At 33.7% G+C, this 25,699-nt stretch overlaps 3 protein-coding genes across 4 annotated transcripts; 2 read left to right on the forward strand and 1 right to left on the reverse strand.

Moving 5' to 3' along the window:
* Positions 1 to 717: 717 nt before the first annotated feature.
* Positions 718 to 12,457, forward strand: LOC125077634 (sterol regulatory element-binding protein 1). Of its 2 annotated transcripts, XM_047689615.1 has the most exons (16): positions 723 to 927; positions 998 to 1,624; positions 1,707 to 1,981; positions 2,482 to 2,712; positions 3,119 to 3,311; positions 4,198 to 4,385; positions 4,775 to 4,965; positions 5,710 to 5,946; positions 6,195 to 6,405; positions 6,913 to 7,048; positions 8,157 to 8,307; positions 8,855 to 8,954; positions 9,929 to 10,006; positions 10,823 to 11,002; positions 11,474 to 11,609; positions 12,131 to 12,412. In XM_047689615.1, the coding sequence occupies exons 1-16, from the start codon at positions 861 to 863 to the stop codon at positions 12,346 to 12,348; spliced, it is 3,219 nt and encodes a 1,072-aa protein (XP_047545571.1). In that variant the 5' UTR covers positions 723 to 860; the 3' UTR covers positions 12,349 to 12,412. The 2 variants fall into 2 exon arrangements, with proteins under 2 accessions (XP_047545572.1, XP_047545571.1); XM_047689616.1 differs by lacking the exons at positions 6,913 to 7,048; positions 8,157 to 8,307; positions 8,855 to 8,954; positions 9,929 to 10,006 and having other exon boundaries at positions 718 to 927; positions 6,195 to 6,248; positions 10,890 to 11,002; positions 12,131 to 12,457.
* Positions 12,458 to 15,022: 2,565 nt separating this feature from the next.
* LOC125077758 (caltractin) lies at positions 15,023 to 16,473 on the forward strand. The gene is made up of 3 exons (XM_047689801.1): positions 15,023 to 15,203; positions 15,302 to 15,674; positions 15,791 to 16,473. Exons 1-3 carry the CDS (start codon positions 15,201 to 15,203, stop codon positions 15,952 to 15,954), a joined length of 540 nt encoding a protein of 179 aa, XP_047545757.1. The 5' UTR covers positions 15,023 to 15,200; the 3' UTR covers positions 15,955 to 16,473.
* A 200-nt stretch (positions 16,474 to 16,673) lies between these two features.
* LOC125077666 (ribose-5-phosphate isomerase) lies at positions 16,674 to 18,383 on the reverse strand. Its single transcript, XM_047689659.1, has one exon. The coding sequence runs from the start codon at positions 18,150 to 18,152 to the stop codon at positions 17,355 to 17,357; it is 798 nt and encodes a 265-aa protein (XP_047545615.1). The 5' UTR covers positions 18,153 to 18,383; the 3' UTR covers positions 16,674 to 17,354.
* Between the last annotated feature and the right edge of the window lie 7,316 nt (positions 18,384 to 25,699).

The raw sequence follows: 25,699 nt of genomic DNA on the forward strand, positions 1-25,699 counted from the left end.
AATCTTCTCCACAACATATATATATATATTAAATAGGAACTATGGGGCTACTCTACACTAAGTGTTAGCCGAAACGTATGAAATAAGGTTTCCATCATTTTACACTACTAAAGCTAAGACTAGTCCGATATTACTATTTGTGTATTTATTAATTGGGATTAACAAATTTACTTAAAATAATAATCTGAGAATATTGCCTTTTAAAGATACATAAGTATTAGTATATTTTCACTCTCTAATCCGTTTCACTCTATCGGGTATTAGCACGCTTCAAATTTCAACCTCCAGCTTTAGCAGCGGCATCTAAATTTCATACATTTTTATGTACTTTATATGCACAATTGCACATTACACAAAAGATACGTAGTATAACACTTTTGTCACTCTATTCAACAACTTCATTATAACGAAAACGCGCCATCTTTTAGTAAGCGTAGAACTAAGTATTTTTTTCACGACTACAGTTAACTTGGTTTCTGTACAGAGGGCACTGAGTTATATTTAAAAATTGAAAGACAACTTTATTCAAAATCAACTGGTCTTACTTTTATAGAGACGTATATTTTTATTAAACTGAATATTGATAATGTAAACAAAATGTTAAATATATATTCTATAAAAAAATGTATTATGTAAATATATTTTTGAACGAATCTGGCTTTATGTGACGTAGAATCGTACCACTAAATTTCTATGTTTTGATTGGACGTTCTAAGTCACATGTCAAAATATATCAAAAGTACTATGGTACTAGTAAACAAGTATAATGGAATAAATCGTAATACACTGTAAAAAACAAAAATATTACATATGCTCGGTCGCAAATCAATAGTAATTTGTTTTGGAGGATTTCGACCGAAATGGAGCCTGAAGAATCATTTTTAAATAACGACGTATTTAATGTGCACGACATCGCAGAAATAGAAGGCAAGTAATGTGCATTTAATCGGCATTTAAAATAAAATTATGATTCAGAATTATATATATATTTTTCCAGATTTCCTGAGCGGATGTGATGGAGATTTTATGAAAAAATTAGAAGAAGAGCTGGCTTATGTGGATCCCGATCCTGGTCTTTTGAATATAGATACGAAATTTAATTCCAATGTTTCATCACCTCAACTATCACCTTATTATAATGCACCGGGGAATCCCTTGGTGTCACAACATCCTCGTAATCGAAAGTCGCAAACTCAAGCTCCACAACCAAAGAGTAGTCCTGTATTGGGTGTTTATGGGAGAGAAGAAGGTTATAATTTGAATATAGAAGCTGAAAGCACCCCATTGCCGGATGTAACACAACATGGCCCTAAGCAACCAGCGCAAACACCAATGATTGTGCAACAAGTGATCCAAAGTCCACTATATGTCAACTTAGGTCATGGAAGCTTACAAAAACTACCCAATGGCAAGGGATCACTCATACAGTTGGACAAAGTGTCGCAGTTAAATCAAGCAAATAAATCACAAAAACCTTCTCAGCCTTTGCTTCTACCAAATAATACGAAAGCAGTAACACCTGTTATTTTAAAAAGTGATTCTAATTTCTCTCCTGTGATATTGCAATCAAATATTATAAGCCCTGAAACGCAGACTTTGATGTACACAAGTGCTCCAGTACAGAGTAGGTTTTTAACTATCTTTTAATTATAAATAAGAATAAAAGATAATTAATTCTGAATTAATTTCAACTAATGTTCTTATAGGTCAAGGAATCATAACAAGTGCAAAATCTGGTAGTGAGGGTCAGCCTATACACACTTTCTTCACAAGTAACAATGGTCCCACATTGCTAACTACAGGTATACCAGTTGTACTTGATGGTGACAAATTTTCCTTCAACCAAACACCAAATTCTGCTCCGCCTAAAGTCAAAGAAGTTAAACGAAGTGCCCATAATGCTATAGAGCGCAGATATAGAACAAGCATTAACGATCGAATAGTAGAACTTAAGAATATGTTAGTTGGTGAAGAAGCTAAGGTAATCAAAATGCATTCTTTTTATTTAGTTTAATATTTGTATTAATTAATATATAAGGAGTAGCATGGTGGATGCTCCAAACCTTCCCTGCAAAAGCGAGAAAAGACCTTATCCCAGCAGTGGGAAATTTACAGGCTGTTAATGTTTATGTTCTATTATATGTTCAAATAATACCTATAACAAAAATTATGATAAAAATTCTTATAATATACCTTAGATTTATTACTGGCTATGCAAGCCCATTAGGGTAAGTACTACCCGCTCATCAGATATTTTACTGCCAAACAGCAATACTTAGTATTATTGTGTTCTAGTTTGAAGGGTGAGTGAACCAATGTAACTGCTGGCACAAAGAACATAACATCTTAGCTCTCAAGATTGATGGTGCATTGGTGTGATGTAAGGAATAGTTAATATTTCTTACCATGCTGTTGTCTATCTGCATACCCATAACATAAAAAAGATAACAGCTTTGATTTATCATTGTTTTTTTATTGTAGTTAAATAAATCTGCAATATTAAGAAAAACTATAGACTATATTAAGTACTTGCAAAATCAAAATACTAGATTGAAGCAAGAAAACGTAGCTCTTAAGCTTGCTTGTCAGAAGTCAGGGGTTAAGGAACTTGTGTTTGACGGACCATACACTCCACCACACAGTGACATCTCATCACCTTATCACTGCTCTCAGGGTATGGATAGTGATTCACCCTCATCGCCAGAGTGTAAAGTAAGTGTTTTGCATTGTTTATTGATGTAGACTAATGAAGCTATCTGTTTTCTATCTAAACTGCAGCACCAAGACTTGATGACAGAGCATTATGCCAATGAGATATTAAATAAGAATCTGTTGTTTAACTGATATTCTGTGAGAATGTAGTGTTTCACAGAATATCAGTTAAAATAAAAAAAAAATTGTAGATATTTTAATTTAATTTGGAACTAGTAACCGATTGTAGCTTTTTCTGTATCATGTTGAGAGGGAGGTTGAGGTGTTACCTCTGTTACAAAATATCATAATGATTGATAAGTAGTTAAGACATGAAAGAGTAAGAAAAACAAACTTACTTTCGCATTTATGATATTAGTTTGCATAATTTATTACCCTAAATAAAATGTAATTTATTTATTTGCAGATGGAAGAGAAATATTCAAAAATTATCATGGGAATGGGAGACCATTCGAGATTAGCCTTGTGTGCCTTTATGATTGGACTAATTGCCTTTAATCCGTTCAGTATTTTCTTTGGAGGAATTATGTCTGAATCTTTTACTAATGATTATTCAACAAGAGTTGACCAAAGAAGAATTTTGTCAGATGATAGTTATGGTAAGGGTTTGTTTTTAATAGATAAAGTAATAACTTTTCATTGTATGGCATAATCCAATAAACAGGAGTAAAGACATATAAACACGTTTAACCTTGAATTGAAATGACATAATTAGTCAATATTTTGAATGATCTATTCAACATAACGACCAACTGACAAGTATTCATCATAGCTTTATGAAAAAAAAAATGTTATATCAACTAAGTTGTTATTGGAAGTTTGAAAGTAGATATAAGTGGCGTGTTATACTATTAATAGAAATATATGGATTAAGAACTGTTTGTAGTACATAATAATATAGTAGAGATATCAGAAAATAGAATATGTAAATGTATGTTTGGTATTTTACTTTTCGGAGATTGAAAGAGGCTAAAGTGGTGGTTATCATGACATGACAAATTAAAAATGATCAAGCAACAGAACAAATCAACACTTTGGATTACAAAGGGTGTAAAGGACAAAACAAGGGTTTTGAGAAATATGAAACTAAAAAGTTTTTAGTGTATAATTTTTTTTATAACATATCAAATTTAAATGATTTACTGTCTTTAATCTTCAAACATATGTTATGAATGTAATTGTTACTTCACTTAAATGTTGAGGTGGTAAGAACAAACATAGAAATATGACAATTGTGCAATATTAGTTATTGTCCCATGACAAAATTCTTTAAAAAAAACTTATGAGGAAAAGAAAATATTGGTTGTACATATAATTTTTTAGCTCATATTTTAACATGGTTAAATTAGATGGGAAAACAATGAAAAATTAAAAAGGCAAAAATATGAAATTAGTCAATATTATAATACACAAAAGAGGTCTTATACAATGACTAGTTAAAAAAATAATGACTCATGAGTTCATTTAAAATTAAATTATTTTCAGGTTCAAGTACCTTATCTTGGGGAAATTGGATATTTAACACATTATTAATATATCTCGTTAATTTCTTCGTTCTTGGAGGCTGTTTAATTAAACTCTTGGTTTATGGCGACTCAGTTCCTAAATCACAGTCCAAAGAGGCTGGCCTTTTTTATAAGCATAAACGACAAGCGCATGATTATATGAAAAAGGTAAATATTCCCTAATTTCACTTTAAATAAAAGGTTACAACATACAAAATTCAGCAATTCACATAATAAACAAAATTTAAACAGTTGTTCAGAAAAATAAGTTTTGAATGACTTGTTTATACTCATGTACACCCCAGATACCAGTTGAAGGTTTTTCGTTAAATGAAGGTGTCTCGGTCTATTATATTTTACTTGGCGAACCTGCGGCTTGAGTCGCGCGAAACTTTACCAGTAGCACACAAACCGTCACCTCCCCTAGAGGAGTTTGACGATTTAAGCGTGAAGAGATAACAGACTGAGCTACTTTCGCGTTTATAATATAAGTTATTAGTATAGAATGAATTGTGATTTTTTTTTTTCGTCTGTTTAAAGTTAATATTTGTTTTTAGAAAGACCTAACAAATGCACGCTTAGAACTACATCGAGCATTGTCTTCTTGTGGTAAGAGTGTTCAAGCGAGTGGTGGGCAAGGTCATGCCAAGTATTCTGCATTAGCATCTGCAGCGTTAAGACAAGTGCTACAGCGTTTGCCTTTCGGTGGTTTTCTTGCAAGAAGAGCTGGTGACATATGGGGCGACAGGTAAACATGTTTTCTTTTGTTACAAATGCTTATTAATTATGCTATTTATTCTCTACTCTCTTTTGTATGATAACTACCTATGCCTCGCTTTTATACCAGTGCATTAAATTTGTATCATATTATATGCCAATTTCAAACGATGATATGTACATGGCTTGAATCAACTGTATAATCAGTTTATCAGTTTCTGTAACATCCTCAATACAGCCCGGTACTTTAACTTTGAGATGGAAGCCGATCAAAGAATTAGCTTGGGATGAACTTTTGACATCCTTCGTCAAATCATCACCTAACATTACCTACATAAAGTTCCAAAATGCAGACAGTAACTGCGGTGTTAGTCCACAAAAGAAAGTTGCTCAATGTATTATCGTTAGAGTTATGCTTGGAGTGTCATAAAATTAGTTTTGAGATTACCTAAAGAAGAACTAGACATAGCAACATAGCAAGCAAAATAAACAGACTGATGTGGCAGTGAGCTGGTTTCGTATGTCGAGGCCTTTGGAGCAGATGAGCTCTAGATTGGTGAACGCAAATCGATAAACGTAAAGTGCCGAATAGCGGCAAAGCCTACGTGGCCAATGTCCTCAAAAAGTTGGAACCAACTGGACGCGGAGTGCGGAGAACCGACAGCTTAAGCTCTCTTTGGGAGACGCCTATGTACAGCAGTAGATTATATTGGCATATGATGATGATGATCTTCAATAATGTTACTATGATTAATATGTTTCCTCGTTCGTACAGCCCTGCACGTAGAGCGACTCAACACTGGGCAGCCGAAGTTTCGACCGTGTCACATCGCCTTGCTCAACTCGAGATTCTATCGGGCGACAGCGGACGCAGTGAACGTGTACTCTTAGCATTACAGGCGGTCAATTTAGCTGAAGTTACGACAAACAAGCAACTTCTAGCTGAAACCTACGTCACCGCTGCATTGGTATTCAAGGATTACTTGCCAAAAATTGGGAACTGGCTGTGCGGGTAAGTTATAACATTAACGATTTGTTACATTCATTTCAGACAGTTATCAGAGAATATATTATTTATTTTTGACGAGAAATTATCAATAGCAACCCAGAGTCTGGAAAGCAAGTAAAACCGTTGGCAGCGAATATTTCAAATCAAATATAGACGATTGGCAGTTAATCGTTATCGTAAGCCCTTATTTCTTAGTGTACATTCGATGTATATTGGACGTGCTGAAGTGGCGGGGGGTAACATACTTGCAGCTACTACCTGCGGCTGTGCGTGTGCCGCTGCTGGGAGTGGTGCGGCGCGGGGGGCGCGGGCGGCGCGGGCGGCGCGCGCGTGCGCTGGGCGACGAGCGCGCGCGGCCAGCGCTACCTGCGCACGCGGCGCTGGGCCTACGACTCCACTCCCGCGCACGCGCTGTTCTCCCGCCTGCCCACCACCACCGACCCGCTGGCCTACGCTATGAGGGTACTTATACTATTTACGCGTTTTCATCTTCACCCTATTGCAATCAAAGGAGTAAAGTAAAAATACAAAAACCATAGATTAACATATTCCATTTTATTTGCTGATTCTACTGCAAACTGTTTTTGATTGATATATGTTCATTTATAATCAGCACTATTTTAATTAACTACTAATATCTATGTATTTTAATTTTACTTTTATCGTTCCGATAGCAACATCACCGGTATTTTAAAAACGTCATTTTTTACGTATCCATAATGAATACCATTTTTTATTCTAGATCTCCACCTATAATATTCCTTCAATTTAATATCGAAGTTATATATTTGTGTTTATTGGCCTCTTGAGATCGAAAGATTTGCGAATGAAAGAGGAAACCACTTTAACTCAAGTATGCATTTTTCAATACCCGCTGATTTTCCATGAAATGTACCTAATATTATTATTAAAGTTAGGAAAACTTACAATTGTAATAAATGATGTGTATATCGAATTAAATCTCGTCAGGCCTATCACCTGGAATTGCTCCAGAAAAGTCTTCAAATGCTCCTCTGTGCCGACGAACGCAGCAACACTCGCGACGTACTGGATATGATCAAATTGATCACTGACGACGTTTCTACCGATGCACCGCACCATACAGGTGGGTGGCTTATTACACAATGTTTTTGCAATGTATTCTATACATATAATAAAATTGGAGTGTCTGTTTGTTATATTAAAACAACCGCTTTTTACTAAATGCATATGTATGTATACACGGTACATATACCAAAATAACATTTTTTACAATTTTTGTCTGTCTGTGCCGGCTAATCTCTGGAACGGCTGGACCGATTTTAACGGGACTTTTACTGGCAGATAACTGATGTAATAAGGAGTAACTTAGGCTGCTTTTGTTTTAGAATTATGTATAAATTAATAATAATAATAAATTCACCCTGCAATGTCCAAATATTGTCCAGTACTGTTCGCAGTCCTTGCGCATGGCACCACTGCGCCGTCACGTCGGGTGCCTTCCACCAACGATTTATTATCACAAAAGCTGCCTACTACAGAATTAATAAGTTATAGTAAAAACTGAACAATAAATTTTGTTAAATTCAAACTCGTGCGAAGTCGCGGGCACAGCTTGTTGTTACATATTAATTATATCATGAGGGAATACTTGATATAACTGATATGTTTCAGTTTGGAGAGCGAGTGAGTTAATTTAACACAAGACAAAACATCTTAGTTCCTAAGGCTGACAATTCATTGGATTACATTATATCAACATGAACATTATATTACGAATGCCTCTTGATTTATTAAATTTTAATTTAAAGTAACATTCCATAATGTTTGCACATATAATTATAGTTTCTTTAACTTATAGATACATAACAATTAAGTCTTCATTTAATGGTTACGAGGGCCGGAACTAAGAGTCTGTAGTTCAAACGCTAGTCTCTTCGTATGTTGTGTTCCAGTAAACAGCAATAAGCACTTACATCGTTCGTGTGAAATCACTGGGCTTTTCAAATATTATGAAACTGGTTCATCCTGTATAAAATGTATATAAAAAATAATTTAATGTTTTGGGGACTATGTAAACTATTGTAATATATATGAGGTCTATGTAACTAGGAAAATGCAAACAATTATTTTAGGTTCTATTTTGTACTAACTATAAAAGGATAATATTTAATTTGAATTAAATACGAAAAAATATCTGTTGTATACTTTGAATTAATCACAAAATAAATCAGGCTGCTGGGACCCAGTGATGGAGTGGTGGGCAAACATCGTCGGAGTGGCGGCGACTTGGCTGCTGGCGGACTCTAAAAATGCCGCTGAAATTGGTGATAAACTAAACTTGCTGCCGGAGGAACTTACCAACTGTGAAGATCCTTTGCCCGGGTATATAAATATCACCTTCTGTCATCAATTTACAATTTATCAAAAGATTTTCACGAATCCTAATAATAAGGAAGAATTATTATTAGTTACCTGCTCTAAGCAGCAAAAACAATATCAAAATGCCTATTAACTTCAACAAGTATTTTAAATTTAGTATCTAATCCATACTTACCTTATATATGATATATTTTTGATTATGGTAATATTTTTTATGGATTTAAAACATTTAAAACCAAACCACTGAATTTATCAGTATCAAAATATGACCAGTCGACGTGGAATTGTCCTTAGATGGTATCTTTTATATTTTTTTAAATTTTGTTGATGTTGCCCACTTTTTTATCCAGCGAAACAAACGGGTATCAGATAGTTATTATAAATCGAATAGTTCTTCAAACGTCCATAGCTCGACTACGTGTGATGGCTTAGGAATTCTAATAACCGCGATGTTTATAAAACATCATGTATAGTTTATACATGCGTTATTAATAACTATTGTCTGTCGTAATGTAAACACGCAAGTATTTCTATTGTGATGATGTCTCAGGGCTCTTCACGCGGCGTACAAAAGTCGGCGCGGTCTTCTAAGCCTCGCTCAGTGCAGAGATGAAGCCTCCATTGCAAGAACTTCGGAGACAATACTCAAGGTATGCTGTGTAATCAATTATTATATATATATATAATAAATGAATATATATAATAAAAAAATATTAAAAAAATATTTTTTTAATATTACCGTGGTGCTCCGTGCTGTGCCTAATTTGTGTAGCTGCAGACCTCAGGTGCCGTGTTGGGTCAGTTTTATTCATTGTGTTTTTCTGTTAAGAAATACAAAAATCAAAAAGACTTCTGGCCATGTTGGATTGCCAAATAATCTCACTAAGAGGGAGGGAGCAGAGAGTGCATGTGTTTTTGCACAAAAATGTACTGTAATGCAACTATAATATCTCCTGTGCAGACGGCTAGTGGTCACGATGGACTATTATAGTTGAAAGTCGGTCATTTAATAAGATAATAATAATAATTTATATTAATTAATAATTATTATGTGGTTAAATATAAGGTCCCTGATCTCGAGATCTTGGGTTCAAATCCCAGGCTTGGCCGATAAATAGTTATTTGGTTTTCAATCGAAAGATTCTCAGTAATTGCGCGAAGTTTGAATTCTTTCCGGTCAAGTCGGATTTTGCGTCCCATCGGATTATCAGACTGAGGAAATAGATTGTGCATTTTGGTTTGTGTGTGTGTGTTTTGCATGCTTGTCTACTATAATATAGATGAAGATGGCTAGACTCCCATGAGAATGATCGCGGGGAACGAAACCGATTAGGCCATTTTTTTTTTTTTAATTTTATGTTGTTTCAATATTCACTATAATTTTTATTTGTTTATTCCCTGGGGCGCCGAACTTCTTTTTGGAATGGTTTTATTTGTGCCATTTTAAGACAATATTTGATTTTATGTATTTATAAATTATAAATAAAATTAATAAAATTAAAACAATTTTTACACTTTTTATATAGTTAGTAGTAATTCAATTAAATTGTCTATTAATGTCTGTAAAATCAAAACACTAGAATGAAAAGTAATAATAATATAATTTGTTTTTTTTTTTTTATAGGTGTGCGACATTGCTGGAGCCAGACTAGCAGATTCATTGGCCTATTACTGTTGCCGGAAACCCACACAACTTATGATGGTATGACACATAACTTATATACGTAAATTTTAATTTTTATATCAGCTAATTGTTGTTATATTTTTAAGTGAGTGGTTCTAAGTTTTTATATAATTAAATATTTTTTGGTTGTTTATTAAGTTTTTTTTTTATGTTTTGTAAATAAGTCTATTTGGAGATTGACTATTGCGGGAGTGCATTGTAGTTGCATTGCACTTCTTTGTATAATGTGCAATATTACTACAAGGCAAATCTCGCTTTAGTTGCATTCATCGCATGCCATGACTTATTTGTGCTGTTACTTTTGTGTTGGATTTGGTAAGATTTTACTTTTCTTATTTGTATATTATTTTTCACCACACTTATTATTTATATATTGAGCTGCCGCATCTCAATTCGTAAAAGTCGTTGCACTCCTTCTGCACTTAGCTCGCAAAAAGTTAAGTAAATTCTTTATCTAGCTGTGATATAAAACATATTACGCTGACTCGTACTGTAGGACAAGCGAATGTTGACGATGAGGCAGTATGTAAAGTAACAAATAACATATGTACGTAGAAACATTTAATATAATTACTTTAATAATAAATACTTTGGATGCTTTTAGCGCTTTGCTTATCATAATATTATATTATATTTTAATGGCTTTTCGAAATGCATGATTCAAACAATTATATTTATTCGATTTTAGATGTTTCTATGTAATTGGTAATCTGAGGTACAGTCAGCTTTATATATAAAGTAATACTTAACATATGAAGTTTACTGTATCTGCATTTAAATATTTTAAATATTTTTGTATTTGTTGTGTATAAACACGTACACGGTGTCGCGCAGCTGCTGCAGGTGCTGTGTTGCGACTGGGTGCTGGAGGTGCGCGCGGGCGCGTGGGAGGCGAGCGCGCCGCCCGCCACGCCGCCCACCGCGCCCCCCGCCACGCCGCCCGCCGCGCCGCGACACCTGCGCGCCTTCCAGCGGGACCTGCACTCCCTGCGGCGACTCTCGCAGACCTTACCGGTACCTGGCGACGTTGATACACTCCTTGACTAACTTCTACTCTAAAAACGGCTTTTTATCCAGGATTGTTCCTTACTCGTTCTCTTAAGATTCATTTTTATTGATATTTTTTACATGTGAGATGAGTAGTATGAATGTAAATAATGAATGATTTATTTAATTTAATTTAATATGCAATGTATTTGCATAAATATTACATATACATGTTTACTTTAAGCACTTACTCGGTATACTCATACATATAACTTCAACTTCGTCAAATATCAAACTGTTCCCTACAATATGTTTAAAAAAGGAAGCAAAGTTATTGCTTAACATATAAAACTAAAGATGTTTCTAGATCTTTTCATTATCTTTCATTTATTTCAAAACTTGCTATTGGGTACTTATATATATTAAATAATAAATTATTTGGTATTTTATGTATTTATAAAGGATGTGTATAATAATAAATAATTTGTTTTTATCCAGTGGGTGACATCGCGTGTATTTCTGCACTCGGCAGTTTGTCGTATGATGGCGGGCGCGGCTCCGCGTCGCACGCAACAACTGTTGGATGGCAGTCTACGTCCACGTTTAAATCGGTCTTCAATTATATGCGGAAAAGGTAAAACATTTCATTTGGTATTATTTATTCTTATTCCACACATTCAATTGCAATTTTTGCAATTTGAAGTGACTTACCTCATTTGGTTTGAATTAATTTAATGTTTATAGATTCAATACTGTTCACTATGAATGACTCTAACAAATACTAAACAGCAGTGTAATGTCTTCAAACTTCGAACTTAAGCTATGTAAGGATGATACGTTCGATTATAGGAATTGTTTTCAAACAACACTTGCCATCTATAAATGAGGTCGGGCATTAATGAGATTCACCTCGTAGTAGAAATAAAAACACTTGATATGAACTGAATTAAAATGTATGAAAATGGGGAAATATGTTGAGTAGGTGGTAAAAAAAACGCCAAATCCCACTACAACGTGATAATAATTTAGTTATTATTATAGTATAAAATATTTTGGCATGGTAGAACTTTGACGCGTATGGTGAAACCGGTTATAATAAAACGGGAGGATGCGTAATTTCATACAATTTAAAGGCGAGTTTCTTATATTTAAAAGAACGAGCCCTGGAAGGCGGTGGCGGCGAAGGCGAGCGGGCGGTGGCTCTGTACATGGCGTGCAAACACCTGCCGGCGGCGGTGCTGGCCGCGCCGGGCGAGCGCGCCGGCATGCTGGCGCAGGCCGCCGCCACCCTGCAGAAGATCGGTCACAGGAGTCGACTCCCTCACTGCTATCACCTCATGAAGTCCGTCGGAACTCTACCGTCTGTACCGTGACGAAAAATATATTGACTCGGGTCAATGAACAAAAATGTATTATATTATATTCAATTAAATTTTTCATAATTATTATAGATTTTTTACAATAAACGAAATATAATTTCAATAATAAAAGTTTGTTTTATTTGTAACGGCGTTATTTACTTTTTTAATAATTAATTATTAATTTATATTTTGATAATGTTCTCGGTAAAGTCTACTTCCCGAAACGATGTTCATACACGAACGTGTATGAACCCCAATGTTGAGCGATGGCCTACTCTCCCTTTAACGAGAAGGTGGATACATATGTGGCCGAATTTCAGTGAAATTGGACATTTCTCGCGATTTTTTCTTACACCACGAGCATGAGATGAATTATAAACACAATTTAAGCACATGGAAATTCATCGGTACGTGCTTGGGCTTAAACCTACAGTCGTTGGGTAATATGCACACGTTCTAACCACTGAGCGTACCTAAACAAACAATATTTTGCTTTGAATTCATATAGAATCAATTGAGTTAAGGTACCTATCATTTTTTTACAAGATTTTATTTAGCTTCATCTACCTGTCCCTACTTTTGTCATCAAATCTTACAAATTAAATTTGATCCACTTCCCGGTTACCGATTGAGTTGAAATTGTGCATACATATGTAAATCGCTTGACAGTGCAATATTATGATGACATGGTGCTGATCTGATGATGAAGCTGGTCATAGAAACTCCGCAATGAAACGAAAACCACATCGAGTTTGGGCTCGTTTGATTTGTCTTGACGAGTAGTTTGTCTTGTAATGGTAACCAAGGTCTGATGATGGATCTGGAAGGTGGTCATAGGAACTCTGTAATGAAACGACACAACCCCAATTATCGATGCTCGTTTGATCGAATGTGGGCTTGCTTGATTTGTCTTGACGAGTACTTTGGGTGATAGATGGTAACCAGGATCTGTCTTTGATTAGATGGATTAGATGGATGACCCAATGCCAAGGGCTAAATGCTATGGGTGGGTGTATAAACGTGTCATATTGCTAACGTTGCGCCTCAGCGCACCAGGGCGCATCATGTTGTACTGAAGCCCTAATTCTCCTACAATGGACCTTTGGCATTTGGGGAGATGGACCGTTTTTGTCCATGCTCGTGGCAACAACATAAATAAAAAAGAAACTACTACACAAAGAAAGAAACGTTTAGAGAAGGCGAAATTGAAGCGACAGGAGAAGATTGTTAATGATAGCAATGTCCACAAGCGACAACGCTTGAAAAAACCAATAGTTTGGACAATGTGCTCTCAGGATAGATAACGTTACCATATGTACACATGAGACAAGAAAAAAATAATTACAGGAAGAACACTTGGCCGGAATGAAAGGAACAAAATGATGAGGCAAGCAAGTCAGTTAACACAGACAGCAATACCAGAAAAAGATTAATAGAACGTGGTAGTGTTCTTTAATAACGGATAAATATATTTTTCGATAAAGTTAAAAATAAAGTTCAAAGAAAAAAAAAACATTTTACAAACAAGTTTTTATTATGTTCTGGTTAATTAAAAAAACTAAAATAATAATTTAAAGAAAAAAAATATATATATTAATAAAAGCGATGAAACACAGATGCGGTCCGTAATAACTCAATTTCATTATGCGGTAGTACGGCGAATTCAACACGACCGGAATTGTCAGTCGCGGGATCGGCTTTACGTGCTTTCTTATGCACGGGCTTGAACACACGTTCTGACAAACTCCGGGCTGTTATCTACAGAATTTTTCTACGATAAAAACACACAAGTTTTTTTCGGCCCAAACCGAGGTTTGAACTCTGGATCTGCGGCCTAATACTTACACTAAGGCAATATTGCCTATACATTACTTATATTGTCAGGTTATTTGTGGTGTTGGAAGTCTATCGTAACTGTAGGCACAAGGGACATTTTAGTTCCCAAGGTTAGTGGTTAATTGAAATTGTAAGGAATGGGTAATATTTCTTATATTATTAGTATATTGGTGGTGTTGGCAGTCTATCTATTAAAAATAAATATAAATACATATATTGCCGCATATTTTGGGCTGTGAGCCGTATAATAACCGTAGGTACCGTATTCTCATGACCATCCTAAAACTACAAAGAGTTTGTCATATGGTGAAAGTTCTATATCAATCAGATTAGCAATTATTTTATGAATCCGGTAAATGCAGAAAAAAGATTTTAATATCAGTATGACTATTTTTTTCTGCTTCATCTATTTTCATAATTCATTATTCAGTTCAGGCCAATAATAGGCATTGGGGGTTTATGTTGAAACTGTTTCAGTAATGACATAGAATTGAATAGTTTTTGTATATTATTCAATACACTGTCGTGCCTTAAAAAGCACGTGCCTACGAAGCTAGTGCTCACGTGCCTTATATCTTCGAGCATATTAATTGCTCATGCACTCCCATCGGTCTATGAGATTGTAAACGCTAGTTAATTATAACATGATACCTTCGAACTAAATGAGCCTTCAAATATCCTTGGTTAAGATATTAGTGTCATATATTTATATGGGACTCAGTGTAACTGAGAGGTCAATGGTTTTGATGTCTCTGCTTATCACACTACCTCCTCTAATATTAATTAGTCTGTGGTGTGCTCGACGAGTTCATGACATTTATCATTTGACAACAAATGAATATATCGAATATTGTCAACTTTAATTTTGACACTTGCGCGAGATTTCGAAATATTATTGTTGTTTGTTTGTGAATTGTGAATAAATTCTAATATAAAGCACTCCGGACATTGTGGGTGTAGCTTGTTTAATTCATTTAAAACATTTGAAAGAGTATTGAGTGCACCAACTCATATTCATTGTCTGAATAATGGTTTGTAATATTCGTTAGAAATATCGATTAAATTAGCCTTAAGTAAAAAGTATGTAATCATATTTATTTCTACCTTAACTTGTCGTAACATGTTTCAGACAACTGCTATTAGTAGTTCTCAAAAAAAGAACGCGAATTCCAACAATGCCCAGCCCGGTGGAGTACGTAAGAAATCGGGCCCGAAATTCGAGCTATCGGAAGAGCAAAGAAGAGATATAAAGGAAGCTTTCGATTTGTTTGACACTGAGAACACAGGCAAAATTGATACAAAGGAGCTAAAGGTTGCTATTAGGGCTCTTGGGTTTGAACCAAAAAAAGAAGAGATCAAGAAAATGATTGCAGAAATTGATAAAGGCGATGGAAAAGTATCATTTGAGGATTTTATGGATTTAATGACTGTCAAAATGGCAGAAAAGGATACAAAAGAAGAGATTATGAAAGCCTTTAAATTATTTGATGATGATGAAACAGGTATGTAGAACTTATTTTATGATAAATTTTAACTTTAATGGCTAATCTGAATCTTTAGTATAGCGTTTGATTTTTTACAATAAATTAATAACTTTGATATTGTAAACTATTTTCAGGTAAAATTTCATTCAAAAACCTAAAACGAGTGGCACGGGAATTAGGCGAGACCTTAACTGATGAGGAATTGCATGAAATGATTGATGAAGCTGATAGAGATGGTGATGGTGAAATCAACCAAGAAGAATTTTTAAGAATAATGAAGAAAACAAGCCTCTACTAATAATTAAAAAAAATTATAACATCAATTATTATAATATACTTTATTTTCTTGCACAAATTGAGTCTGTAATTATGTATTTTATGTAATTAACATAGTTGATAAGTATACTATAATAAGTGATTAATTCTAATATTAACATATACAGTATAGTATTATATCTTGGTTTTAAATTCAAATGATTTTAACAATATATATTTAGTAATTTAATAAATAATTACCAGTTATAATTCTTTCTGATTGTAGTAAAAGCAGTCCTTTTAAATATTTATGTAATATCAAGGTAAACCAGTAAATATCAAGGTATACTTATTTTTACTGGTTTCCTGTGAGCTGTGTTTAAAAATCTAATATTAAGTCTGTATTCTCTAAGAATCTATCACTGCACCAAACTGTTGTCTCCTCATATCCTAAACATTATGACTGATACTATAAATCTCATTTTCAAAGTATTTTACTATTATAAAATAAAAGCCTAATAAACTATAAATTTCTAATTATATTATAAAAAACTATTTTAATTAAAGGTATATATGAATCAAATGGTATTTTTATTCATTATTATTAATTTTTCAGTGAAATTGTTAATAACTTGACATTTACTAAAATATTTAAAATTATGAATATTTGAATAGTAGCTTAAACATTTATAATATTTAAGGTCAACTTCTTAAGTTCAAATTTTAAAACATCAATAAACTTAAAAAAAAAAAATAACAGAATTAATTTCATAAGTTTATTTGCACATTATTTATAACTCCTTTTATAATATAGCAATACACTCATCACTTGTAGTAATTACAATCACTCTGGACTTAAAGATATTTTTCTGTAAAATGCTTTGTGTAAACTTTAATATGAAATAATAATATACTCAACAGTCATGGCTAAATTTCAGCACAAAATAACTCATATTGAATTATAAAACTGGTTTTCTCAAAACATATTACACATATTTTATTTGTAACGTAAAGATACAAAAATTTAGTTTAGTATTAAAATTATAAATGACATACTTATAATATGTGACTATGGACTTTTTAGTTTGATACATGTTTTGTATCGCAATTCATATTTTTATTGACTAAATTTACATTGGAATAAATATTATTATTTAAAATTTATTCCAGTATGAAATTTAACAATTTTTATTAATAAAGATTATCTTGGTTTTTTTACAATAAATAATGGTCTTAGAAGTTTTGGTTTTTAATGTAGTAGAAGTAATAAATATATATAAAAAAATTTTTTGTGCTTACTGAGATATTAAACTGAAAAGAAAAAAGTATGGACCCAGTCCTTAGTATAAAAAAATCGAATTTTTAGTTTACTTACATTAGAACATTGCTTAAGCTATAGATTCTTTAATAACTTTTATAATGTAGATTTTATAGAAGATTAATTTAATTTGTTTCCTTTACAGTGCCTTCAGGCTGCCCGAAGTATGCTTTACAGCACATTTTGACAAACAATCCAGTTTCTACAACTCCAGGAATCATTTTAATGGCATTATTTACCTTTTCCCAATCCAAATCTTGATCAGCAAACATCCAGTCTAAAATGAAATTTCCATTATCTGTTACTACAGGACCAGCCTTGGCAACAGCACTTCTTAATTTAATTTCTCCTCCAAACAATGAAATAATTTTATTTTTAATAGGAACATAGGCCATTGGAATCACTTCAATGGGTATACCTTTTTTATATCTATCACCTAATTTTTTGGAGTCTTTTGTGTAATCGGCAATTACAATAAGTTTTTTTGAACATGATGCTACAATTTTTTCTTGTAATAAACAACCTCCACCTCCTTTGATCAAGGTCAAATTTGAATCAACTTCATCGGCACCATCTATGGTAACATCTATCTCAGGATTTGTATCAAGTTCTCCCAACACTAGGTTATGTTTGTTTATCAATTGTTTTGCTTGAAATGATGTAGGAATGCATATAACTTTAAGGTTTTCAGTTTCCACACGCTCTGCTAAACGTTGCACGGCATACACTACCGTTGATCCACTTCCAACGCCAAAAATGCTATTGTTTTGGACAAATTCATCAACTGCTCGATATGCTGCTACTTGTTTTGCTTGTTCTAGAGACATGGTTCGTTTGGAATAAAAATATTGATGAAGATAAATATTTGCGCTAACGAAAAGCCGTACGCGTAATAGGTTTGGGACTAAATTCGATTTCAACATCCAATGCAGATGTTAGCTTGTCTGTTTATTTTTAGATTGGTAGTCTAGATCTTACTTGTTAATATGTCGATTTATAGGTTATATACCACATTGTGTTGTAGAATGTAAACAGCCAGACGAAATGTCAAATGTCAATGTAAACACGGGTCGTCAGTCGTCACTCGTCACGTCATTACGAACTCAAGTTCTCACTTGAAATTTATTGCGTTTAATGGTTATATTAAAATTTACTCGGTGTTCTGTGTTTCTGCGCTAATTTACACATAAGTGATGCATGTAATATTTCATAAACTTTAGATGATTTTTGTAGATGGCGACTTTTACTTCACATACTTTAGATTTGATGTCATAATCATAAGACATTAATAAATTATTTATTTTATTATTTGAAGGGCATATGCTTCAGTTATCTTTCGAATCCGAATATATTTAAACTTACAATTTTACGAAAATACTAACAAATAAAGTATGAGTTGAACATCTATACTAAACTATCAGTTGCCCGTGGCTTTGCTCGCGTGGAAAATGAATAAATTTGGAGATTAACTTAAAATATTACGTTAATTTAAGACCTCTTTATATACCGCATTGGTGTGTTTTTCACTCCATTAGGGGTAATATATCCAGAAACGTTTACGTACATATCTACTCATTTTAAAGTTTCATGGTTCACTTAAAATGTCACTTAAAAATGACGGACTTCCATACTAACTTTCAACCCCTATTTTACTCCTTTGGGAAATTGTAGAATTTCCAAAATCCCTTCCTTAGTTTTCTTAATAAAACGATCCTACTCACCAATAGGCCATGAATTAGACCTTAACTTTAATAGTTTACGCTCGGCGATGATGAATCAGTGAGTCAGGAAATGTTATTTTATAACTATAGTTGTGTGTGATGATGTGATCCTATCGTCTTTGTCATTCGGAACGCCCTTAAGTAAAAACTACTTTTGATACTCCTAAATTTTGTCAATTTAGGCCTGGGCCTACTCGCCCTTTGGTCATTATTGTAGACGTGTTTCAAATGTGGGTGCTTCTCCCACGATCTGGGGAGATGATGTGGGTGGATGCTCCACCGTCTAGACTATAGAAGAGTACGGTACGACGATTTTGTGGGATTAACTTCAATTCGCCTTTCTCTAAACAAATAGTATTATGCGTAGGTTACGGATTGGAGTAATTTAATACATATAATAACTTGGTCTAAAGCTGCAAAGATTAATTCCTCTTAAACTCGATCTACCTATATCTCGAAGACTTGTGTAAAAGATGGAGCGTTGAGTGCGGGTTTCAGCACGTATAGCATAAATAAGATTGACTACGTCCGTGGTCGAGTATTGTGTAGATCGGTTTTTATGGGTACTCTACTCCGAGGTCCCGAGTTCGATTCCCGGCCGAGTCGATGTAGAAAAAGTTCATTAGTTTTCTATGTTTCTATGTTGTCTTGGTTCTGGGTGTTTTTGGTACCGTCGTTACTACTGATTTTCCATAACACAAGTGCTTTAGATACTTACATTGGGATCAGAGTATTGTATGTGATGTTGTCCAATATTTATTTATTTAAGATTTAAACATAAACAATTTTCGTTTGTTTTTAATGATTCGATAATTAATTACGTTTTGTTGAAAGAATTGAAGCTTAATGATCAATGTTTTGCATGAATGCGCTTTATGATTTATGGTGCTCGGTGTTTATAATTAGTCTATTGGTGGTATTTTGGCGCTAGATTCGACTTCTGAGTCTTTTTTGAATAATCCTCTCATTGAATAATTTTTAATTAATCGGGTATTTCCTAGCGCCCGTCCAGGTGAACTGGGTTCTCTGTGCTCCAGCTGTCTATTGCTTCGCTTTTTAAAATCTGAATGGATGCAATATAGTCAGAAATTTTAAGGAGTAATAGGGGGGAGTCTAATGATTAGAGGACCTCGCCGAGCTAATTTGAGTCAATGGCTAGTGGTGGCGGTTGAAGGGCATATAGTAAGAATACCTCTTGAAGTAGATTACTTTGCTACCGCGGGCTTTGGGTCGGTCGCTTTAAATGCTGTAAGGTAGTTGATAAAACCTTTATTATTATTATAATTGGTACAAAAAGCATGTTAACCACATCTTAACCACAAAAAAAGAAATATGTAAAATATCGAATATCAAGTGCAAAACCTCATTCCCTTTCGAAAATATAATGGTGAGCAAAGTCAAATAACTTTTTTTGTAGTAGTCGTTACGTCTTCAACTACAAAAAATTTCGTCAGGGTTGTCACCTTAACATTAAATTTGATACATATATTATATTTTATTTGTAACAAGTTTTTATTTTCATTTGCATATAAATAAATGTGTATTTTTTTTTAAATATTTTTATTTAATTCAGAAACAAAATTCAGTGGGCCTTCAATACATGTTCCGATTTACTCTGTGATAATAATTTATATACCTACTATTATTATTCTATTATATATTATTCTACGTAGCTATTTACCGTTAATTTTTTATCGAACTTTCGAAGTCTTACTAAGAATAAGTGACAACCCTAGCTAAACGCTTTTTTATTGCACAAGCCTACACATTTTAAATTGAGACTTTGCCCGCACAATTTCGTCTCTGAATTACATTCAAATATTTATGGAGAAGATACAAATATGTAAGCCTTTTTTATTTTGTTTTGCTAGAAAAGCTTATTGAGAAGGAGCTCATAGTGCCACCCTAAATAACAGCGTGCTATTACTTCTCTCGATCCAGCGACTCAGGTGGGGTGGATCGCCTCTACTGTTGCTGGCAAGGGAATTCCCAAATCATCCTCTCACCTCTGAATCAGGGCTTAATGGGCGAAGGCTCTGACTCACTGTGGAGTGGTGAAGAAGGTGAAGGTGGCTTCTCAGAACTTGGATTGTCGCCACTCGTTTTCACCAGCACTCAGAACCAGTACAATTTCGCAAACAACGCCAGCAATGTGTATAAGGAGTATCCTTGCTCATAACGCTATAACTCCCTGCGGTCTTTTGTGGGCAGCCAGATCGTCCACCGTAATGGATGTAACAAAATGTTACCTGAGATACTTCACTTGTATCTTAATCCCGATCCGGTCCCCTGTGCGTGGTATTCCGGAAGTTATGCTCCGTCGCCGTAAAGAGGGCGTCTCAGCCAGTCGAACATGCATAAGCCTACAACTATTTAAATAAAAGCGTAAACCAATGATCATATCAGAGTAACTAGTTGTATTAGAAAATAAAAACACTGACATACCACGTTCTGCATTTGTCAAGTTACGAACTATAAAGATGTAGCTCTCACGGCAGCGGTGGGAATATATAGAAAAAAATCCTAAAGACAAATTTAGTTCTAACCATCTTGGAATTGGAGGATACCTTTATATATCTCGGAACATTTAACACCGAGTAGTAAATATCTCCACGCTGCTACTCGCATTAAATCAAAGGAAATGAAATATCGGTTCACTTGGATTAGGAACGGAAGATTTTAAGTACGCAAAGACGAATTTAGTCAAGCAATATTAATAAAAAATGAATACAGTCTTTTTAACTCATGACATAAATTTCAAAATACACTGTGAACGTTATGTTTAATTTTTTTTACGGTGTTAGAAATCTATGATCGAAACGTGCGAGGATTTAGAAATACGACCCATGACGTGATTCATTTAAAAAAATACTGTATTCATATATATTAAATAAAACGTATATATTACTATATAAACGTAAATATTAAACTTTCTCTGTGTATGAATATATGATGAATAAAACAAACATAAAATGAACAGGAAAATATACAGTACGACAAAAAAACTATAAGAAAAAGAAACAAAAAATTAATAAATATATATTAGAAAACGGCAATGGGAACTTGTTCCAAAGACCAACAGCGAGAACAGAGAAAACAGTAAACTAAAATACATATCTGAATGGCAACCGAAAATAGAAAAAAAACGTTTGAACGTATGATCTTATTTGTCTGAGAGTTTTATTTGCCTGGAGTCAAAGTGAGCACAGAAAAAAGACAAAACTTACTTTCCTATTGCACACAACGGAATATTTTTTTACAAAATTGTTTGTTCTGTCATATGACAATTTAGTAGGAGTTTATGTTTGCTTCGACCAGTCGACCTTCGAAATTATTTTTGAGGCTCTATTTATACAATTTATCTTACATACAAAAATGTGTGAAAAAAAAGTTTGTTTAATTTTTTTTATACTATCTTATACTCTTTACACACTTGGTTGTGTTGTCTGAGACTTTCGCGTATTTTCCTATTGTTTGGCGGAGGTTGGTAGTTTGATGTGCGTGCTGACTGTCAATCAAAGTTTTTGGATTGCAGCTGCAAATAAACCTTTTAATTTGTGTGCGAAAAATGTAAATGTTATTCACGGATATTTGAAGGACACATTAAATAACATAATTTCTATCATATAAACTGTGGTTTTATGTTTAAAACCATACAAAAAGTTTAATCCTGTAAAATATATTCGATAAATTATAAACCTTGATATATTTTACATAGTGGGTGGGTTACCAGGCTTGTTCATATTTTAGAGCTAGTTTTATGATATACCTTCTTGTTAATATTAAAACAGAGAGCTTATATTAGGTAGTGCAATTAATATTTAGCACCTTAAATTAGGTATTTAAAAAAATGTATCGCTGTCGTCATTCTTGTAAATCCATGCTTGCCGTCTTACCTTCCACGGACAAATAACTTTATCAATTTTGACCAGTTTTTTATCTTTTTTTAGAATAGAAATTTTATGAATATAATATTAAAAACAAAAAAAGAAATAGACATTGTTTCACAAGAAACAGAAATATAGATATGAGTAATTTTAATCTATGTTTTTTCTTCTAAATCTGTAAATAATATTTGGCAATTTTTTTACGTTCGGTACATTTCAGCAATTAAGTAGTACACGGTAATTTAGTAGTATACGGGAACGACAAACAAAGACATTTTTATGCTATTTTTTAAACGTAGACATGACTTAATATAAATTTATATATTTGTTTGTAATTTTTACCCAAATTTTACCCACTTAATATTGATTGAGAAATATTAATGATCAAATTATACTTTACGTTGTGTATTCTTAATTGTTCGAGTTCTAATCAAGCAGTTGTCGAAATATTGTATCCATTAGTCATTGAATTTAAATGTAACAGACGGCTCGAATGCAATTTGCCAAACTTATACCCAAGCTGTATTCGGTTGCAAGCCAATTTTCCGCCAAACGCCGCCTAGCGATCTGCTATTACGTTTGTTCGCGAGACAACCGCTCGTGTGGTAACCATTTCACGCTCGATTTCATCTCTGCCACTAAAATAGGGACGTAACTATAGTATGTTGTACACAGGGTATATTCTAAAAATCACGTGACCGAAAATTTGTAGCATTAAGAGTTTTGACTAATCTTTTAATAATAGATATGGTACATTATGGAATCTTTTACTTAGATTCGATACATTCGTTGATTTTTTTGCATATGAAGTAATAAATGGAACATCAGTAGAAGATGATGGCTTGATGAATGAAAATGATTCACCAATATATCCTTAAAGGATCCCGATCTTCTTACTTAGCCGTTATCCGCACGGTCGGTTTATTTCAATTTCCTTCATAAAAGACGCCATTCTCGGATTTGAAGTAGATTTATCATGCTCGGATAAAGCGGGCACTTTTTGTGCTTTTCTTGTGCCTGGATCTGACCCGAGATCTGTCCACTTAATGTGAATAATGGTGTGCGATGGAAAACGAATGCGAACCCGAACACAAAAGACAACAATACGAAGCGATTTTAAGATTTGATACAAGGATTTTGTTAAGATAATATTGCGCTGCGTGATGTCTACGCGAATCGTCTTAAGTATAATATCGAGCAAAGAGATTCGTTTTCATGAGTTCTTTATATTTTTATACATCAAGTTGATAGCTGGCCTGTCAAGTTAGACTATTTTAGTATTTATATTTTCAAATAGAACCGCGTTCACTGAACCTTTTTGACCAATGAGGGATGTTTTTTTAAAATAATTCTATATTAAAATATTCTTCTGCCAACTAGAATATCACACAATTAAAAACATTTTATGACAAAAAACAGTTAATATATTGCTAGAGTGTTATTTTATATTGGCTAAAACTCCAATCAATTTAGTTTCCAAACAGACGTTTAAATTTGCATTAGAACTCGCAAGAACTCAGAAGAAAGAAGTTAACGTTTAGTATAAAGAAATACTACAAGAAATTACTATAGAAAGTCCCGATATGTTTTTTTAACATAAATTAAACACATTTAAATTAAAATACCAAGTGCAGCGTAACGCGGGCCGACCGCATACGCAACTCATTTATCCGAGGTAGTCTGAGGGTCCGTGACGTAGCGGTTAAGCTTCCAGAGCGTCTTAGGTAGTATGGCCATGTTGCGCGTCGACCTAAGGACTACGTCTGAAGAAATTGCCTTGATATGTTTGTACCTGGAACTAGGTCTCCCGGGCACCGAAGGAAGCGATGTTCGGATGTCGTGAAGCTGGAGAAGAGACCCAACGGACTTACACTGGACGACGCTAAAGACCGAGCAGAGTGGAGTAGCCTTAGTCGAAGATAGATAATAGCCGGGATTAATAAATGCCAGGTAGAAGAAGAAGACATTGAGAGACCATATTTAAAAGGCATAAAATTGCCGCCTGACATTTGAAGATCTTTCAGACGATAACTCGATGGAGTAACTAGAAATTATCCTTAAGATAAGATTAGCAATCGCTAATATTTAATTTGTTTGTAGGTACAGTTCCGAAGAACAGTTTATAAAAAAACATTTCATAAAATTGTACAAATAATTTTGTTTCTTATTATACCTACGTCAACATATAAGTTTTTCCTCTCAATATTCTAATTTATTCGTTTTACATTGCATTGAGAATGTATTAAAATAGCATCGCTCCTTATTCTGGATAGATATTTAATACACACCATCATAGCGGGATCGAGACGATGATATCCGTGGAATGTGTGCCGTCTAGATAATCGATTCTAGCAGCAAAACCTTCTCGAGCCGTGAGAGATGCACTCGAGATGAAGTTCCAGGTGCCAATAAAAATACTTACAGTTAGGTACTATGTTGTGTTATACAAGGAAATATGGTACACTTATCAGAGGGAACTCAATCAGATCTTTGTAGTTATTTTGTTTGCAATTATTATTTAATAATGTGAAGTAGAGTTTTTAATGAAAAAATAATTTGGCTAAATATGTATTCAGCTTCGGTTGGAGTTTTAAAGTTGGATATATTTACGGAGCAAATCCGCTTAAGCATGTTTTCGCTGGAGTTGTTAAATTGATTAATTTTATTTGTCTAATTTATTTCGCTGTTTAAAAAAAAACCGCGGTGAAAACATAACAAATCTGCATATTTTTTAAATATTTTTTATACTTTTTGGTTTTTAATAAGGTTATATTTGAGTATAATCGTTTAGAGTTAAAATTACCATTGATTGTACAGGGTAAAACTAAATCCACAACAGCGCGATTTTTAAGGCATTTTTTG

This window comes from Vanessa atalanta, chromosome 4 (assembly GCF_905147765.1).
Source record: "Vanessa atalanta chromosome 4, ilVanAtal1.2, whole genome shotgun sequence".
In the NCBI taxonomy this organism is placed as follows: domain Eukaryota; kingdom Metazoa; phylum Arthropoda; class Insecta; order Lepidoptera; family Nymphalidae; genus Vanessa; species Vanessa atalanta.

Excerpts from the sequence above, each read along its gene's own strand:
- LOC125077634 (XM_047689615.1), top strand. The coding sequence starts at position 861 with ATGGAGCCTGAAGAATCATTTTTAAATAACGACGTATTTAATGTGCAC. Across the intron at positions 928-997 it reads CGACATCGCAGAAATAGAAG|ATTTCCTGAGCGGATGTGAT; the intron begins GCAAGTAATGTG and ends ATATTTTTCCAG. Across the intron at positions 5,947-6,194 it reads ATTGGGAACTGGCTGTGCGG|CTACTACCTGCGGCTGTGCG; the intron begins GTAAGTTATAAC and ends ACATACTTGCAG.
- LOC125077758 (XM_047689801.1), top strand. Across the intron at positions 15,675-15,790 it reads ATTTGATGATGATGAAACAG|GTAAAATTTCATTCAAAAAC; the intron begins GTATGTAGAACT and ends AACTATTTTCAG.
- LOC125077666 (XM_047689659.1), bottom strand. The coding sequence starts at position 18,152 with ATGTTGAAATCGAATTTAGTCCCAAACCTATTACGCGTACGGCTTTTC.